This window comes from Epinephelus lanceolatus, chromosome 22 (genome assembly GCF_041903045.1).
Source record: "Epinephelus lanceolatus isolate andai-2023 chromosome 22, ASM4190304v1, whole genome shotgun sequence".
In the NCBI taxonomy this organism is placed as follows: Eukaryota; Metazoa; Chordata; class Actinopteri; order Perciformes; family Serranidae; genus Epinephelus; species Epinephelus lanceolatus.
In genome coordinates, this window is record NC_135755.1 from 18,543,227 (window position 1) to 18,562,473 (window position 19,247).

Consider the following 19,247-nt stretch of genomic DNA (forward strand, 5'->3'; position numbering starts at 1 on the left):
AAATATTTTTTAAAAATAAATTATTATTATTATTGTTCTAATTATTATTATTATTATTATTAGCCTAACGATAATAAAAGAATTATAATATTTTTTTGAAAATAAATGACTATTATCATTATTATTTTGTTATTATTATTAACAATAATAAAATAAAATTCAAAAATAAATTATCATTATCATTATTATTACTGTTGTTGTAATTATTATTATTATTATTATTATCAACGACAACAATAATAATAAATCATTATTAGCATTGTTTTTATCATTATTATTATTGTCATTATTATTATTGTTAACGATATAAAAATAATAATAAAATAAAATTGAAAAATAGGCCTAAATTATTATTATTAGCATTATTATCATTGACGACAACAATAATAAAAAGAATAATTATTAGAAATAAATTATTTTATCATTGTTTTTATTATTATATCATTATTATTATTATTATTATCATTAAAATGTATTAAACTAAAACGGTGGAATATATATATATATATATATATATTTTTTAATCCAACAGTATGATATTGGGTCCTGCATATGTTTCACTATCTTTAATGCAGACACGCTCTACTTTGAAAATTAATATAATGATGATTTTATTTATTTATTTATTTATTTATTTTATTAATACCACAGTGCCTGTTTCAAGAGTAGTCACGCTGTGCAACAAGAGGGAAGCTGCACACTCACTGCGCCAGTGCACTGTCCATGTGCACGCGCCTAAGCGCGCAGGCACGGAACTGGACGAGCTGCAGGGTGGGAAGTGTAGTCTTTACACATGCAGCACGGGAGCCTTGTGTGTGTTGTCATTTCTACCCTTGTGAAGGCCAAGTGACTTCAACAAGATAAGGAAAGAGAGTTTTTTTTTTTTTTTAAGGTACTCTGTTATTAATGGGTACATTATTGATATTTAATTAGGCCTAGTAATAGATTTAGCATTATTGAGTTACTGGTACATTTTTATGTTATTGTCATTTATAGTACTTTGTATATTGTTGGGTGTGAGGACCCTATTGAAATGCAAGTAATTCTTCTTCTTCCTCCAAATTAATTTTCTTTTTGGGGGGCTTAACATACTTGAAAAGTTATGAAACTTTGCACATATATTAGAACTGCTGAAAAATCTGATATTTTAAAGGTTTCATGCTCAGGTGCCAAAAAATGGCTCAGTAGCACTCCCTACAAAATTTGGACGAAACAGCCCCCGAAGCTACTCTCAGCCACATGTATGAAAATTGGTAAGCACATGTAACACCCCAAGATTTACAAAAAAGTCTCTTGGACCCATGCTCTAAACTCAACAGGAAGTCGGCCATTTTGAATCTACTATGCCACTTTTGTGCATTTTTGGCCATTTCCAGGGCTCGTACTTTAACAAACTCCTCCTCGAGATTGTTTCATTTGTTTTTTCGTGTGCGGTGTTTAGTGGAGTCATTGTGTTCCCTTGATTATGAGCTAATTGGTTCCTACCTGCCCTTGTTTTGGGGGGACAGGTATGAGTGATACACAAGAGAGAGTGTGTGCCTTGTACTTAACAGTGAAGAGAAGTTGCTGTACTCCTGTGACACCAGACTGGCTTTGCCACCCAGCACACAATGCACCCACCCCGATGCCAGTCCCTCCAGGTGGTGGTGAGGGCCCCATGTTATTCATTTGGGCTGAGCCCAACCAGGCCCCATGGCCCAAGGCCCGGCCACCAGATGCTCAGAAAGGATCCAGAAAGTCTCTATAGAGCAGGCTCAAGGGGTGGTGGATGGGTCCAACAAACTTTTTCAGCCTAGGGCCTGGTGTTCCCTTCCTGTATGAATGTAGAGCCAAAACATTTTGTTTTTTTGAAACCTAACCACATGGTTTTGTTGCCTAAACCCAACCACATTGCATAAACCTAACCATGTGCTTTTGCTGATGTCCCAGTGTTAGCTGCCACGTGCTTTTGTTGCCTTAACCTATTTGCTTTTGTTGACATCCTGGTGTTGGTAGCGGCATCCCAGAATGTCAACAGCAGTTGCAAAAGGATACCTAGCAGGCAATATGTAAATGTGAAAGGCCACTGACAAAGCAGTGATATGTGACATCTCGGGACGAGAACATGTTGGATATCTTGACTTCAAGGGACCCCTTTGAAAATGGACATGCCAGTTGTTCCCTCACATAACTTTAGCCTAACTTTGGAGCATTATTCAGCCCCCTTCCCAACCTGTGACATGGTTGGTACCAATGGATGCCTCAGGTTGTCTACTTTCATGAGATACCATGACCTTTACACTAGCTTAAAATATGAGTGTACCACAGTCTCTTAGTGTCTTAATTTATGTGTTGTTGTAAGATTTTAAGACTTTAAGATCAGGACATTGAAAAGAGATTGCCTCCATGGATCATGCTGTACTGTTTTCACTGAAAATGAAAACACACTGATCATTTGAAAAGGTTCTTTAACGTGTTTGCTTTTATTATTGCTTTTAACTCAAGTATGTTTAAACATTCTCCAACTTTAATATTGTCCTGTACTACACAGAAATTAATGGAAACTCTTGAAGGTGCGAAAAAAATATTTGAGCCACTGTGGAACTTGGTCAGCAGCAATTTAACGTACATGAGTTATAATAGAGAACAATGTAGAAACACAAAGTTAAACTATGGGTTATTTTAACCCAGCAAAGAAATGTTACTAAGTTGAATTCCAAGTAACAGAGCCTACACCATTGCCTGATGTGCACTCCCCAGAAATGTAAATACGTGTTGTGGTGACACAGACCTCCTGTCTAGGAAGCTTTTATTTAGGCTACTTTAACTTCACAGATAAGAGCCAATAAATTGTGAAGACAATAAAGCCTCCACAGAATAGCTTTGTAAGTCTTGTGTGTGATTTATTTGAGTAGAGGAAAAGTCTGCTAGTTACTAGGCTAATTTATACAATGTAAAATGCCTTAAGGCCCATTTCCACTGAAGAAGTTCCTGGTACTATTTGGGGGCAGGAACTACTACAGGAACGTCCTCTCGCTCGGCCCTCTCAACCGCCGTGTCTCCACTGAGAGAGCGGAGTAGGAGGAAGGTTCCTGTAAAGTTACCAGGCTCTGCATGGGGCTCTGTATGTGACGTAATCGTTGCGTGACCATTTTGTCCGGGGCAACATAGGGGCATAGGGGCATAGGGACGCCGTTAGCCGTTAGCGGTGTCTGTAGTAACTCCGGTCACAGTCCGTGAAAAAAATATTTTTTCCAGCGGATGTCTTAGTTACAACATGATTGAGCTAACTGGAGTAGTTTCATGTCGTATCCGACAACGGGAGGCTTTTATCAGATGACGTCCTGATGTTAGCTTTGCTGCTGCTGTTAGCTGTCCCTGTCAGCTGATGCTTTCTAGACATCGTGATTTCCCATAACTGAATAAATACCACACATAGCAACACAAAACTGCTTTGCTAGCTCAATCATGTTGTAACTAAGATATCCGCTGGAATAAAAAAATTTTCACGGACCGTTTATTGAGTTATTACAGACACTGCTAACAGCTAACGGTTAGCCTTGCTAAACTACGATGACCATGTTATTATTTACAAAACGTCACATCCCACCTTGAGTACATCCAATCAGAACCAAGTAATCCCCAAGCCCCAGCCAGGAGTTTCTCAGGGCCGTTCTGAGTACCTACTCTGAGGCAGGGACTAATTTAGCCCCTGTAAAAGTTCTGGAACTCTGTCCTTCGGGGGTGGTTCCTGCGATGGAGACACGCACCAACGGCCCCGGACCCGTAAAATTACCCCGAAGTTCCTGCGGTGGAAACAGGCCTATAGACTTGTGCTAATAACGTTAGCATGTTGTATTTGTTTGGAAAACGTGTTTAGTATAAGACAGTTGTTTTGTCAGTGAACCTTGTGAGTTGTAATGGAGCTGAATTTGTAACGTTACCTTTGTTAAATGTTGCTGTTGTCCCTGGCTTCATATGAGTAGAGGAAAAGTCCGCTAGCTGCTAAGCTAACTCATACAATGTAAAATGCCATAGGCTTGTGCTAATAACGTTAGCATGTTGTATTTGTGGGGAAAATGTGTCCAGATAAAGACAAGTGCTTTGTCTGTGAATGCTGCGAGTTATAGTGAAGCTGATTTGTGTACTTGTGTTTGAAATTGTCTCTATTAAGCCATGTTTAATGTGTGTTTAATGTGTATTTTGAATCAGCTAAACTTTACAGTACTTCACAGAAACAACTGATGCCGACTAGTGTTTTGGAGGTGTAACTGCAGTGACACAGACACACCACCACACATGTATAAATGCTCACAACGGTTTAGGCCATGTGTGTAGGCTACGGCGTAGGCTCTGCTGCACAAGTATAAATCCACTAACACAAACTTTTAGGAAATATTGTAGGGTACTTATAAGGCTTATTTATGTCAAATAACATGCACATAACACACTTGTCCTCACAAAACAATAAAAAAAAACACAAATTCAGTCAACACAATAAAATGTAAAGATGCATAACATGTAACACAAACAAGGTTTAAAACTGAAACTACTGAAACGGAAGCATGACACCGATAAAAACACCTCAAGTTTGTTTTATTTTGAGTCGCAGCCACGATTCACTAATTTTGTCATTAAAATGCAGGTGACCACAAGTCTCACACACACACACACACACACACACACACACACACACTCTGGGGGCGTGGTCGCACAGACAGCTCCAGCTCAAACAGCTGACAGTCCTGTCTCTCTCCACAGTTCTCTGGCAGCGGCCCAAACAGCAGCAGGAGGAGATGTGCACACAGACCGCAGGCTAAACTGATAACAACACCACAGTGTTTCTTCTTCAACTTGAACACGACAGCGTTTTACAAACAAGAAAGTTCTCCTTTTTTCACTGTTGGAAACTTTTTGCGCGGAGCTGACAGAGACCAAATGTCCCGTGAACACTTGCAGGGACGGTAACGATGATAAGACAACCCGAGGCACAATATTTCAACAGGTTAATCCTGGTTTTGTGAGTAAGTTTTAATACTGAGAGCCATTTTTTGTCTTTAGACATTTACTTCTTATAATATGGATACTTTCGCGTTTTATCGCTTTATTTTTATAATTTTTTCTTAAATAATTCTTTTTTTTTTATCCAAGTGTCAAATATTACAAGTATAACTCGGTGTTTCAGACTCGACACATGACTTGAGGCCGTCAGTACAGTCACCAAACCCTCCGTTTCATGCGGATCCTAATTGGAGACCTCACCGTGCCATCCCTCTCCACGCGCGCTCTCTACCGGAGCAGTAATGCAGCACGAGCGCCTGCTCAAAGTGTTGGTCATAGGCGACCTGGGAGTGGGTAAGACGTCCATCATAAAGCGCTACGTGCACCAGGTGTTCTCCCAGCACTACCGCGCCACCATCGGAGTGGACTTCGCCCTCAAGGTGCTCAGCTGGGATCACAAGACGGTGCTGCGGCTGCAGCTGTGGGACATCGCCGGTGCGTAACAGTGTGGCTGCATGGAGATGAGGTGTTAGCCAAAGATTGTGTATTATGTGAGATAGAAAAGACCTGTATTTAGCTGGTATTCACACTTTATTTGCATATGTAATGATCTTAGAACTACTCCACAAATTGAGTTGGATTAATTTAAAGGTTGGATTCAAGATTTTGGAAAATGTTATTAAGAAAAAGTCGAGCTAAGTCAAGAGAATCAGACATGATAACCTGTAGTTTACTGATTCTTTATGGACATTCCCATTGTTTTACTTATATTTGTGTCTTAAATATCAACTAGTCCATACCCATTGAGTGTGCAGTTGTCCACGTACAGTTTCACATGGTGTGTGTTTGGGATACAGGTCACAGGAAATTGCAGATTAAATAGTTAACTGAACCCATTAAGAAGAGCAATGTATTCAGACAGAGTTTGTGTGAATTTGATAGTAAGATAGCTTTATTGAAAGTACAGTAGTACCATTGCCAATAGTGGGATAGTTAGTGTGCTAAAACTGTACATTAGTAGTTGAGGTAGCATATTACTTAAAGTGTTTATATGTTGTATTGACTTAAAAGTCGAGCGCACTGGTAGTTCACATGGGAAAGGTGCGGCTAGCCCTTGTTGCAGCAGCATACCATACCATGGCTTAGTCATACCAAAAATTAGAAAAACAAACAACAACATTGGTCCACAGGGGGAGCCACAGCGATCGGTCGGTCGCATTTTAGCCATTTTTAAGCATTTTTCTGTTGTTATAGCGCCACCCAGTTGCCAATTAGAGTTAAATTTCTCCAGTCACCTTGAGGCGTCCTCTTCTACATATCTACCAAGTTTAGTAAAAATCAATATGGCGGTTAGGCCTAGATAAGAAATTAGCTCTCTAGCGCCCCCATTTTGTTTGATGGGGTCAATAATGGAGGGGTCCCCTCAGATTATGTGTGGTCATATGCCTACAAAGTTGCGTGATGATCGGTGAAACCCTTGAGATGTTATACACCTTTATGTGATGAGCCACGCCCTCCGCAATATTCATTGCCTTATAGAAGCTCAGTTTTAGTAAGTTTTCCAACTTTTGCCAAGAGGGAACTTTAGATATTGGTCCCTAGATTATGTTCACAGAGTTTCATGCAGATCGGTCAAACCTCCTAGGAAGAGATCGATTTTAAGTGTTTTTCAAAAAATTCAAAATGGTGGAAAATCTATATAACTGGAAGTTAAGGGTTCTTGAGGCAAATTTGTTCCTCATGAGGAGAGGCATCTCTGTGCAAAGTTTCATGTCTCTACGACATACGGGGCATGAGATATGCCCATTCAAAGTTTGCAATTTCAATCAGTTGCTATAGCGCCCCCCTTTGGCCAATTGATGTAATATTGCTTCATTCTCATCCTCCCATGACCCTCTACCACTGTGCCAAATTTCACATGGATTGACCAAGGCAGTGAGGAGAAAAACGTGGAACAGACAGAGGTTTCGTCATTATATAGTAAGATGACTCCTGATCATGGCTGGATTATGAGACAGTGGGCTGCTGGGCACAGGGATTCAGAAGGCCCCACCACCTTCCCTACGTAGAAGCAAGACACACAGACTTTACAGTTGTTTGGTCGCGTTTTGTTGTTGTGTGGCATCTCCTTGTAGTCCATATGGGTGGCATGATGGAGCAGTGGTTAGCATTGTTACCTCACAGCAAGAGGTTTCCTGGTTTGAACTCTTCTGTGTGGAGTTTGCATGTTCTCCCTGTGCCAGCGTGGGTTTTCTCCAGGTACTCCAGCTTCCTCCCACAGTCCAAAGACATGCAGGTTAACTGATGACTCTAAATTGGCCATAGGTGTGAATGGTTGTCTGTCTCTTTGTAGTCATTTTGCATGTTTTTGTTATTGTTTTGTGTCTCTTTTTAGTTGCTCTGCATCTCTTTGTTGTCATTTTGTCTCTCTTTGTGGTTGTTTTGTGTATCTTTGTGGCTGTTTTGCCCCTCTTTGTAGTCATTGAGTGTTTTGCATCTCTGTGAAGTCATGATGTGTCTCTTTTTTTGTTGCTTTGTATCTCTTTGCAGTTTTTTTGAGTCTCTTTGTAGTCACCTGCATCTCTTTGTAGTCTTTTTGTGTCTCTTTGTTCTTGCTTTACATCATTCAAAGTCATGATGAGTGTCTTTTTTGTTGCTTTGTGTCTCCTAGTCTCTTTGTAGTCACTTACATCTCTTTGTAGTCTTTTCGTGTCTCTTTGTGGCTGTTTTGCCCCTTTTTATAGTCATTGAGAGTCCCTTTGTGTCTCTTTGTACTTGCCTTGCATCTCTGTGAAGTCATTACGAGTCTCCATTTTGTTGCTTTGTATCTCCTTGCAGTTTTTTTGAGTCTCTTTGTAGTCGCTTACAACTCTTTGTAGTGCCATGTTTGTAGTCATTATTAGTTGCATCCTGTCTCTTTGCAGCTGTTTTGCATCTCTTCGTAGTCGTGTTGTGTCTCTCTGTGGTCATTTAGAGTTCAATGTGTCTCCTCAAGTGACATCTTGCAGGTGAAGGTCAGAGTCGCCCTTGACCATTTGGGCCTGTGCAAGGCTTTGTACTAGGCCTATACTACTTTGTATAGGCTAGGTGCATATGACTGAATTACTCAAATAAGATCCTAAACATAACATCAAGTGAAATTTGTGTGAGATTATAAAGACATAGCTTATACTTGTGTACATGGTCGTCTAGAGATTCTTCAAACATAAGAATAGCTGCTGATTATTTTTCTGTCGATTGATTCACCTTTATATTGAATCCAGGCTTTTAAAAAGTGGTATCAAGGGCTTTCATAATTTCAGACAAACATGTCGAAAACACATATTTAGTGCTCAGATGGCAGACAACACAAGTGAAATCTGTACGTGTACTTTTAAACAAAGCATTTATGGCACTTTCAACATGTAACAGATTCATTCTTATTAATACAATTAGATATATCTTATCCACGTACAATGCAGCATCGAAGCAAACCCTAGAATATACAGTAGTCTGCATTTTCTGACACGTAGGCTGCATTTTGCTGACTTCATCCAACAATGATGATGCATGACACAAGTGAACGCCCGGATAATGTGGTTAACCTCTGTTTCTGCAAATGAAATGTTGAATGTACCCTCCAGTACATCGTATTACCTGCCAGATTAGCTGTTAAAAAAAGAGACGCTTGCTGTTTTCTGCCTATAAGATCTATCATGCCTCTCTAATTGCATACAATTTAATGTTCTTTTAGCCTGTCGGCTGTCTCACACACTTGCCGAGCGTGTGGCTGTTGAATGATATGATCGCTGATAAAAGCCGTCATTTACATGAAGACGTCCAGCGGATGGACTTTAGACTGTAACCACCAGTGATGACTTCAAACTGGTGTCCCTTCCTGGGAAGCTGATAAACTGGTGTTGACAGTGGGCAGATTATCCTTGTCGGTGCGTCAAAGTGATAATTGCATCACTGTTTTGTGTGAGTGACTGTTTATCTGGATGAGTCCAGGCTCACTTATTCATTAGCTGGGCTTTCTTGCAACAAGTGTTTTTGCATTGAACATTTTAAATATTTTATTAGCTACAGGTGTGAAGGTGAAATTAGTAAGTCTGTTTTTTACCACCAACACAAATACATCAATGAAAGTTGTGTCTGTTAGTTTCTACTCAAAATACTCGTCAAGTTAGGGCGTCTTTTTTAAGACCAACCTGGAAGTTAGCTTCACTAACGCTAAATTAACAGATTTCCAAATGAAGTTTTGCATTAGAAGATTTGAACCACACATTCAGATACAGTGAAACGAATCTAATAGAACAAATGGAAACTCTGAGTGAAAATGAAAAGAATAGTTTGCACTTTGTTTTCTTGCTGAAGGTTAGATGAGAAGATTGATATCACTCTCGTGTCTGTGCAAAAAGTATGCAGCTACAGCCAGGAGCTAGCTTATTGCTGAGCTAAGCTAATTGTGTCATATAAGAGTGGTGTTGATCTACTTTGTTAACTCGAGGCAATTCCGAAAATGTTAAGCCATTAAATATATCCTGACAGAAGTACATGAGACAGTTAATTTGTGGAAAAAATCACATTCCTCTTCCTCCTCCTAATGCTCCTAATGGCATTTGCAAAAATCCACCACGCCTGAACGAAAACAAGTCAGCGGTGAAGAGTCTGTGGCGACACTGTACCAGTGTTGCCAACTCTATTCCAATGAAAGTAGCTAGTGCTAGCTCCAACAGTTGCCAGATGAAGTCAAACTTCAACATTCAAACAGGGGTGTCATGGTACTGCCTTGCCTCACAGTATGAGGGTACAGGGTTCGAACCCACCAGCTGACCGGGGCTTTTCTGTATGGAGTTTGCACGTTCTCCCTGTTTTACCATGGGTTTTCTCCAGGTACTCCAGCTTCCTCCCACAGTCCAAAGACATGCAGGTTAATTGGTGACTCTAAATTGTCTGTAGGTGTGAATGTGAGAGTAAATGGTTGTCTGTCTCTATGTGTCAGCCCTGCGATAGTCTGGTGACCTGTCCAGGGTGTACCGCTTATGGTCTACTAGAGTGCACGCTTCCAACCCAGAGAGCAAGAGCATCAACATTACTATAGAAGGGGCGTCGGTGGCTTAGTGGTAGAGCAGGTGCCCCATGTACAAGGCTGTTGCTGCAGCTGCCCGGGCTCGAGTCCAGCCTGTGGCCCTTTGCTGCATGTCATCCTCTCTCTCTCCCCTTTTCACACTTAACTGTCCTGTCCATTAAAGGCAAAAAATATATTTAAAAAAAAACAAAACAAAAAAAAACATTACCATAGAAACTTACTACAGTTGAACCCCTACTTCAGTGGCCAGTCTCATACCTACTGCAAGGTGCCAAAAGAGAGACGGAAGAGACCCTACACTGATGGTCAAAAGCAGTGGTGGATTTCATCAAACTTGCCAACCCTTGCCCTTGCCATTGCCCTCTCCTGGTTCCCCCCCGGGGCTACAATTCTCCCATATTTCTAGATGCCAGATCTTCACACTTTTATTTCCTTTTGTTATCATGACCTGTTTCTAGCACTGTACAGTGTGTATAAGCCCTGCAACTCTAAAAGTCTAATGCTTCCTCATCGTTGGCTTTTCCCGCCTCCTTCCTGACCGTCTGGGGCTGGATAGAGTCGCCCTGTCCACATTACGAGTGCGTGACGGGACCGCTGCAGCAGGGGTTTGAAGGATGTATCTGGTACTCGGCTTACCCTCCTCCATTGCGGCAGGGTACCCGGCTGTCTTCCACAGACTATAGGCATCCTGTTCTGCCTCAGTTAGGCATCCAGGACCCAGGGCTGTGTGAGCCAGGGTCGGACAGCTTGCTGTGGATCCCTGGCACTGGCTTAGCCTACAATCTGGCCTCCCTCCTTCCTCCCTGGTACCCCTCCAGATGTACCAGGGGCATGAACCAAAAACTAAACCAAATTAAGTGTAAGGCCACTGAATTCAAACCCAGCATGCATTGGAATGGATAACAATATATTTCTTGCTTTTCCCCTAAGAAAATCACTAAATTTGCCAATACTTGAAATTAAGTCACTAAAAGTGGATAAAAAGTGGCAAAATCTAGGATGAAAATCACCAAGTTGGCAACACTGCACTGAGCTGCCAGCAACAGCAGACACAGCAAAGACAAATACACAGAAGTAGACTGACAACGAAAAGCTTGCTTTCACTTTCACAGATTGGTTGTTGTAGTTCAGGCACAGTGGATTCTTGCAAATACCATTAGGAGCACTAAGAGGAGCCAGAGGAACATTATTTTTAGGTACTACTGTCATGATATGGTGACAGAACTTCATAAAAGTTACTTAATGTATCTTTAATTTCTGGTTCAAATATAATTAAAGTGTGATTCTGATGTGATTATTTATTGAGCTAATTTGCTATACTGCACATCTTTACTCGCTCTGAGCTGATTTATATATGTATATACATGAAAAAAAAAATACGTTTATTGCAAAACATCCACTAGAAATCGTCCAGCTGAGCCCTGAGTGAAACTGACTTCCAGGTTGATACGATCATGTGCACCATCAAACAGGAAGCTTGCAAAACCACATTTGAAAAAGCGACAGGCGTATGTTGTTCAGTGTTGTGAAGTTCTGTCATGTGTTTAGTATATTATGTCTGTGATGCTCTAGAAAGATGATACAGAAACTGACCTGACGTATTTTATACTGACACATGTAGCTGATTAAATACAGCAAATGTTTTGATGCAAGACGTTTGACATTTTGAATTAAAAAGACCACTGTGACCTTTTAGAAGTTACTACTTCCAAGGGTTTTCGGTTTTTGATCTAAACTAATCTTTACAGTAGGATTATGGAGTTACCTCAGCAAAACATTTGTCACTGAGTGTTGACACTGATTGGATCTTGGTGATGAGATAACATCTGCTGTGAGGAGACTGTTGCTATGTGTGTGTTCAGGCATTTGGCATGTAAACAGGGTTTTTTCTATCAGCTGTTGTCTTGCTGGTCATGTGCATTTTGTGTGTGTGTGTGTGTGTGTGTGTGTATCAGATGCTCACTTAATGATTCACGACTATATCAGGATCATGTGGAGGAAGTTAGCATCCAGGATATAGACTTATTCATACATTCAGTTCCACACACACATTGCATGCAATGAAGATGCATTTTCTGCATGCACACGCATGGTTTAACACAATTTCACTTTAATTCGTCAATTTATCAATTAGTTGATCGACAGAAAAGTAACTGGCAACTATTTTCATAATAAAAATGATCATTTAAGGGATGTTTTTCAAGCATAAATGCCAAACAGAGCCTTGTTTCAGCATCTCAAATGTAGAAATTGGAAGCTAATATCTCAAATAAAATAAAATAACCAATCTAAATTCTCACTATACCTCATTATAACGGGCATTTTTTTTTACAAGTTTCTCTGTCATTTTATAGATGAAAGGTTATTTTTCAAATGAAATAATCAAGAAATTAATCAATAATTGAATTGCCGTAAGTATTATTTGATGCACTAAATCCACGGTTTCAATTGCAAACAATGCTGCTGAGATAAGAAATAAAGAGTCATTTTCATAAAGAATTACAGCAGTATCTATTTCAGTTTGACATTAAACTCTTAATCAGCTCACTTAGGAGTTAGACGTCTCCCTTGTTTCTATTTCAAGTTGGTCTGTAATCGAGTTTAGCTTCAAGCTAAGAATATACTCAGGTGTCTCATCAAGTTTTCTGAAGTCTCACATTGACTCTGGTTCAAAATAACGACATGTCGTTTTGAAAATGGTCTCTGAGACTCTGAAATGGTTGGCAAAATAACATAAACCTCAGAGACAGTATTTATTCTGTCGTGTTTCTTCTTCTTCTTCTTCTTCTTCTCCAAAAGGGCAGGAACGCTATGGCAACATGACCCGTGTCTACTACAGAGAGGCGGTAGGAGCTCTCGTCGTCTTCGACATGACCAGACTGTCCACGTTTCAGGCCGTCCTCAAGTGGAAAGGAGACTTGGACTCGAAGGTAAATATGACGATATGAGAGGAGGTGAAGGATTGAAGGGATGAAGGATGGTAGGAAGACATGAGTAGGAAGTGAAGGACAGAGGGAAGGAATGAAGTAGAGAGAGAGAGAGAAGACCAATCCTCATTTTTTCTATCAGCATCTTCCCTCCACTCATCTCGTCTACTTCTGCTTTAGTCATGACTCGCCATATTACCCAGGAAGTCTTTTGATAACAGACACACAGAGTGAGCATGAGCGTGTCTCACAGTGTGTGATACCGTGAACAGAGAAAATTAAGCTTGTGTAGGATGTGTTTCCTCTTACAATGATTGTGTTTTTCTTATGCAACCTCTCTTTCAAATGGTAAAAGTCAGATTGACATTTGTACAAACTTCTTTGACTTGTCTCTGTAAGGGAAACCGTTCTTGCAGTAGCGATTAAAAATACCACAGGAGACATGTGCTGCGTAAATAAATAAATGTGTGGAAATAAACATGTGAAATAAACACGTGGTGGGTAACTCAGTCACATGGTGTGAGCAGAGCCATCTGCAGCTCAACGTGACAAAGACAAAGGAGCTGGTTGTTGATCTGAGGAGGGCAAAGGCACTGGTGACCCCTGTTTCAGTCCAGTGGGTCAGTGTGGACATTGTTGAGGACTACAAGTACCATAGACAGTAAACTGGACTGGACTAAGAACTGTAGTGGAGGTTAAGATCCTTCAACATCTGCTGGACAGTACTGAGGTTGTTTTTTGAGTCTGTGGTGTCCTGTTTGCTGCTGTGTGCAGTAGATTGAGGGTAGCAGACGCCAATAGACTCAAGAAAATGATCCACAAGGCTTGTAAAGTTGGGAGGGTGGAGCTGCACTCTTTGGTGGTGGTGTCAGGGAGGAGGATGCTCTCTAAGTAAGGTGTCATCTTGGATAATGTCTCCAAACCCACTCCATGATGTGCTGGTTAAACACAGGAGTACATTCATCCTCTGAGATGCTCCACAGGGCGCCAAAAGAAGTAATTCCTGCCTGTGGCCATCAAACTTTTCAGTTCCTCCCTCAGTGTGTAAACACTCTGAGTCAATAGACTTTGGCCCTTTGACTTATTTCATCCATTCAACCTTGCAGTATGAACTTAACTGTACAAAAAATAATGCAATAATTCAACTGTTAAATATTTTCTTTTTAGCCGACCATGGCTAAAATCGCTATTGTTCTTAAATGTTTAATAACTTTTGAACTGCTAATTCTGTCCACATGCTTTTAAAAGTCACATAAGGTGCATTCTCGGAACCCATCGGCTGTATTCGGCATCTGACTTCCGGCAGACGGCGATACAGCCGCTGGGGACAGACCCCCGATTTTTTGGCATTCCAGGTTTGATTTGGGCGGAGGAGGCAAATTTCCGTTTCCGACTTCCGTTTATATATAATAAGTAAATATGCTGAACCATTGCAATGGATTCAGAGTTTGCAGTGACGCCAATTATGTTCCGCCTCGTTAGTTCACCGCACGGACCGTTTAACCTGGCAACAACTGCAGCCGGCTCAAACGTGATTGGCCAATATCACGCGGACTACAAACAGCCTACAACCGGAAACCAGGGCTCTTCCACTCTTCTTCCGGAGGCAAGATCTCCGGGGTTTGCCTACAGACTCTACATTCACTGCATGTAGAGTCTGTATATAGAGACTACATAAGGTGGAGAATCTCAGCTTTTTCATTGGTATCACATATGTCTTGTTTGCACATTCAGAGGCTCCATAGTGGACGCGATTACACCATCACATTTTGCAGCATTGATTCACCAAGTAAACCCACGTAGTTCAGTCCTCCAAGCCAAACTGCAATGGTTGTAATGGCTTATCCCCTCCATGTTGGTTCAAAATTTCACTATGGTGTTACAAGACATTTTCCACTCCACCAATCAACATTGGTTTCGGAATTGCTTTTTTGGAAACACAGAAACTGAGACGAAGTAGGTTTGTTTGCTTGCATGAAATCATGCACAATGATAACAGATGTACGACAGAGCACAGCAGAAAGCAAGACCAAGATGGCAAAGTGTCTTTAAGGGTAAACATACCTGTCAAATGTTCTTAATCTTACACACAAACACACACACACATTTACACGTTAATTGCGTGCTGCTGTTTTTGCCGCCACCTGTCTTTCAGAGTCTATAGATGGCAGAGTTTTAAAACTAAAGTGATGATACTGGATATCATAAAACTAGAAGACCCACAGAATCTACTGGTACCATGTTATATTAGCTTCTCAAGAAGGGGGCTAAATAATGCTCCAAAGTTAGGCTTAATTTTGGCGAGGGAAAAAAGGTCCCTTGATCTCTCATCTCAAGATATCTGAATGAAACTAGGTTCTGTGGGTACCCACGAGTCTCGTCTTTACGGTCACGTCCACGTTAGTCCCATATAGTTGTGGGCACACTATACACTTTTTTGCATTTTTATTACAGACATATGTTTAGAAAAACTTGACACAAAGTGCTGAGCTGCATCTCAAATTAATGTTCAGGGGTCCCATTTATAAACATTGTGTACGCACAAAACAAGGCCTGAAAGAGGTGTACGCCACCCTGGAAAACCAGAGTTCTCGCGAGAGCACAATTTGAATTTGCTCAGCAAGTCACTCTGGCAATCAGTAATGATGCTCATTACCCATGCACATGAAACCGAGCTGCACCAATCACTTCAGTGTATCTGATATAGGCAGGCCAGAGGCAAGCTAAACAGATGACAACAGTGCTGCGACGATGAAGTCCGGAATCAGTCAGTAAACACTGCAAGATGACCCTAAATCTTTCTAGATTTAGGGTCTGGATTTCCAGGCTAGGGTTACGCCACTTCTCATAGAATAGTTATCTATTAAAACAGACTCGATAGGAGAAACTTTGACCCATGCTTACGAACATTTTGGAGACAGGAAATTGGCGACGCAGATGATGCGATGGAAGCCTAACTGTAGAAATTATTGACCTCCTACATTAAGATAGTCTAGCGTAAAAAAAAAAGGAAAGCTAATAATGCATTCAGGTGCTCTTGATCAACATATAAAGTCAATAATTTCCATGTTTATCACCGAAAAGCTGCCTTAAAGTGGCCAACAAAGTGTAAACAAGTTTTCTAATACCTTGGTTTATAGTACAGTCATGAAGTTTAGTCTAAAAATATGCTAAATAACCAGCAAACAGCATGCTACGATAGGTTTACAGCAGTGCTGGAAGAAGTTCTGAGATCTTTCTTTAGGTAAAAGTAGCACCATGTAAAAATACTCTTACTTAGAGTATGTCTACTTCCTGGTTCCCTCAGGTCGCCCTCAGCAATGGGACGCCAGTTCCAGCCGTTCTGTTGGCCAACAAGTGCGACCAGCGGAGTCACGGTTTGTGCCCCAAGCTGCCCAAACTGGAGAACTTCTCCAGAGAGTATGGGTTCGTCGGCTGGTATGAAACCTCTGCCAAGGTATGACGTGATCGTCCTCTGTGTGTGTGTGTCTTTAAATCCTGCAAATATTGTTTTAACCTGTGATCTGCTTCTGTCATCATCTTTGTTTTTTCTCGTTATAAAGAAATGTCACTGCATATTTATATCAGCGTATCGCCTATTAGCCTTCTGTCTCACACACTCCCCCGCACTCCTTTATTTACCCCAGTGTTTCTTCCTCACACTTATTTTCATGTCAGCTCTTCTCTGTATCTGTCAGAGCCTGATTCTCTGCTTTCAAAGCTGCACCAGTCAACAGTTTAATGCAAAAGACAAAGAACAAAAATCACAAAATGTAAAAGTTCTGCCATCTTCAGCAAGCATCCAGTTTACTCATATGGTGTCTGTGTAATGAAGTCTACAAAATTCAAACAGCTCCCTTTTGCTGCTATTTGTAGACGCCAGCATGCAGTAACATGTTTATCTGCTGCAGCTAAAATTAGAAACACTAGATTGCCTATTCTTCTGTAACCAAGAGCCCACACTGATTACACTAATCAAGAGCCTTTTGGAGTTAAAAGCGTTTGTGGACAATGAACTCGTTGTGCTACATCTGTTCTGTTTGGCTGATTCAATTTTATTTATCTACCTAATTGTTTTATTTACTGTTGAAGGTGCAAGATAGAAGCTTTTTATAGTGCACAATGAAGGACCCTGATAGCCTTAAAGTCTCATCTCTGCTTTCATGTCGCACAAAGAACTTCCTTCACAGTGAAGAAATAAAAGTGATAAACCTGAGCATGTCTTTAAGTAATAATCCGTGTCACCTGAAGCAATGAGTCAAACTTTGTTCTTGCGAGAACATTCACAGTAACTGAGTAGAGAGAGTTTCAGTCCATGATAAAGGAAATAATGTTTAATTTAATGGAAAAGGACAAGTTTCAATTTCTGTTTTCTGTTGGTGTTGCCATCAAAAGAACATTTGATCAATTTTTAATTTAAAGATGCACCGATTTATATTTTTATGTTAACAATGGAAGAAGTAAATACTGGTAAAACGTAAAGGGGTAGTGGTTACTTGTAGTAATGAACTAACAAGAAGTTGTAACCGGACTCTGCAGCTCTGTGGAGCACTGTAGCATCTTTCAGTTCTTCGTTTTGGTTTCACAGCACACAACTTTACTGTTTCAGTTCACTCTCAAAACTCCCGTCACACCAAGCAGCAACAGGCAGCTATTTCCATCACTGATAAAGCTGATTCCAAGTTTAACAAACACAACAATGAGTTGATATTTTGGCAACTAGTTTGGCAGTAACTATTGTATATGGAAAAAATGGGTAATTTGATGGATGGACCAGTTCTAGGCATTAAAATGTCTGTTCACATGAGGTGTTTGTTATGTTTACACTGAAAGGAGAGTACTATGATTTTTGGCATGTGTTTTACTATAAAGTCCTTTAAAGCTGAAATACAAATTGCAAAACTTTTCGGTAACACTTTACTTGAAGGTATCTACATAAGAGTGACATGACACTGTCATAACTATGACATGACATGGTCATGAACCCGTCATGAACATTATGTACATGTCATGAACGTTTATGACTGCTGTCATTAAGTGTCATTCGGTTTTTGTAATGACAAGCTGACATTGTGTGCGGTTACATGATGGCTTCTCATTCAGAATGAAATAAATCTGAATGAAATCATTCGGAATTAAAGTTTTTCCAGGTAGTTTACATGGGAAATGTTCATTCCGAATCAGGGTTTACACTGGAGATCAGTTTAATCGCCTTTTAATCGCCTGTATTCGGGTTCGCGCAAGGTTTGGGGCAGGGAAGGTTTCTGATTGGATAGGGGGCATGGCAGATGTTAGGTGTTTACGTTTATCGGAAGAAAACACTGTAGTCCTCGCTCCGGATAACAACATGCTTGACAACGCCGTTCTTCCCTCTATCTCTACCTCCATCGTCCTTCTTTAACCCTTCACCTCGCTCCTCTCTCTACAGGACAACACCAACATAGATGCCGCCATCACGTGCTTGGTGAAGAGCATCATGACTTTGGAGGATGAGAGAGCCGCGAGTGACGCCACAGCCATCACCGGCAAAAGTGAATCGGTTCTGGTTCTGCCTCGCTTTGACTACAACAAAAAGGAGAAGGGACTGAGTGGGTGCTCAGGATGCCAGTCGCTTAAACCCAAAGACAGGGACAACGACTGAAGGAGGGAGGGATGGATGGGATGCATCCTCTTCCTTCCTTCCTTTTCTCCTCACAAACATATTTCTGCAGAGTTGTTAGAGGAAACAGTTTAACAATTTGTGATTTTTCTGAAAAATCCATAATGTAATTATGTATTTTTATCACAGAAAAGAGTCAAAAATGAGTTCCAGTTTAACAAAAAGATAAGTTTTTATAGGTGATGCTACAATATTTTATGTATTTGAAGTAAAATGTGACTCCTGAAAACATTTTTGTAATATTTAAAGTTTTTTCTTTTGCAGCACAGCAACATGTTTTAGGCTTGAGACAGCTGAATTTTACAATAATTCCTTGGTTTTTAATAATATATTGTAATATTCTTCATATGTGAATAACAGAAAACGACTTGTAAAACCTTTTTATATGCATAAAAGTGCACTTTTAATCTGTCATGCGTCTTCTCTATTTCTTGTCCGAACATTTTGAACGTTTTTTCAAAAGGTGGCAGGGGTGCTTCCTTTCTGAAAGCAAGAAAAATATCATATGTTTGAAATGAAAAAGCAAAAATAAATATGCCATAGGTTTTTAAAATTATATGTTACATTAAATGATAATTACTCTATGTGTTCAGCAGCAGTCTTCATGGCA

The 19,247-nt window shown here is 40.4% G+C and overlaps 1 protein-coding gene across 3 annotated transcripts; it reads left to right on the forward strand.

Annotated features, from left to right (window-relative positions):
• The first annotated feature begins 4,741 nt into the window (after window positions 1–4,741).
• Window positions 4,742–19,049, forward strand: LOC117246268 (ras-related protein Rab-38). 3 transcript variants are annotated; one of them, XM_033610114.2, is made up of 5 exons: window positions 4,742–5,003; window positions 5,165–5,475; window positions 12,851–12,981; window positions 16,286–16,435; window positions 18,407–19,049. In XM_033610114.2, the coding sequence occupies exons 2-5, from the start codon at window positions 5,283–5,285 to the stop codon at window positions 18,617–18,619; spliced, it is 687 nt and encodes a 228-aa protein (XP_033466005.1). In that variant the 5' UTR covers window positions 4,742–5,003; window positions 5,165–5,282; the 3' UTR covers window positions 18,620–19,049. The 3 variants fall into 3 exon arrangements, with proteins under 3 accessions (XP_033466005.1, XP_078020623.1, XP_033466004.1); XM_078164497.1 differs by having other exon boundaries at window positions 4,742–4,999; XM_033610113.2 differs by having other exon boundaries at window positions 4,742–5,475.
• The last annotated feature ends 198 nt before the right edge of the window (window positions 19,050–19,247 follow it).

Excerpts from the sequence above, each read along its gene's own strand:
- LOC117246268 (XM_033610113.2), top strand. The coding sequence starts at position 5,283 with ATGCAGCACGAGCGCCTGCTCAAAGTGTTGGTCATAGGCGACCTGGGA. Across the intron at positions 5,476-12,850 it reads GCAGCTGTGGGACATCGCCG|GGCAGGAACGCTATGGCAAC; the intron begins GTGCGTAACAGT and ends CTTCTCCAAAAG. Across the intron at positions 16,436-18,406 it reads GGTATGAAACCTCTGCCAAG|GACAACACCAACATAGATGC; the intron begins GTATGACGTGAT and ends CTCTCTCTACAG.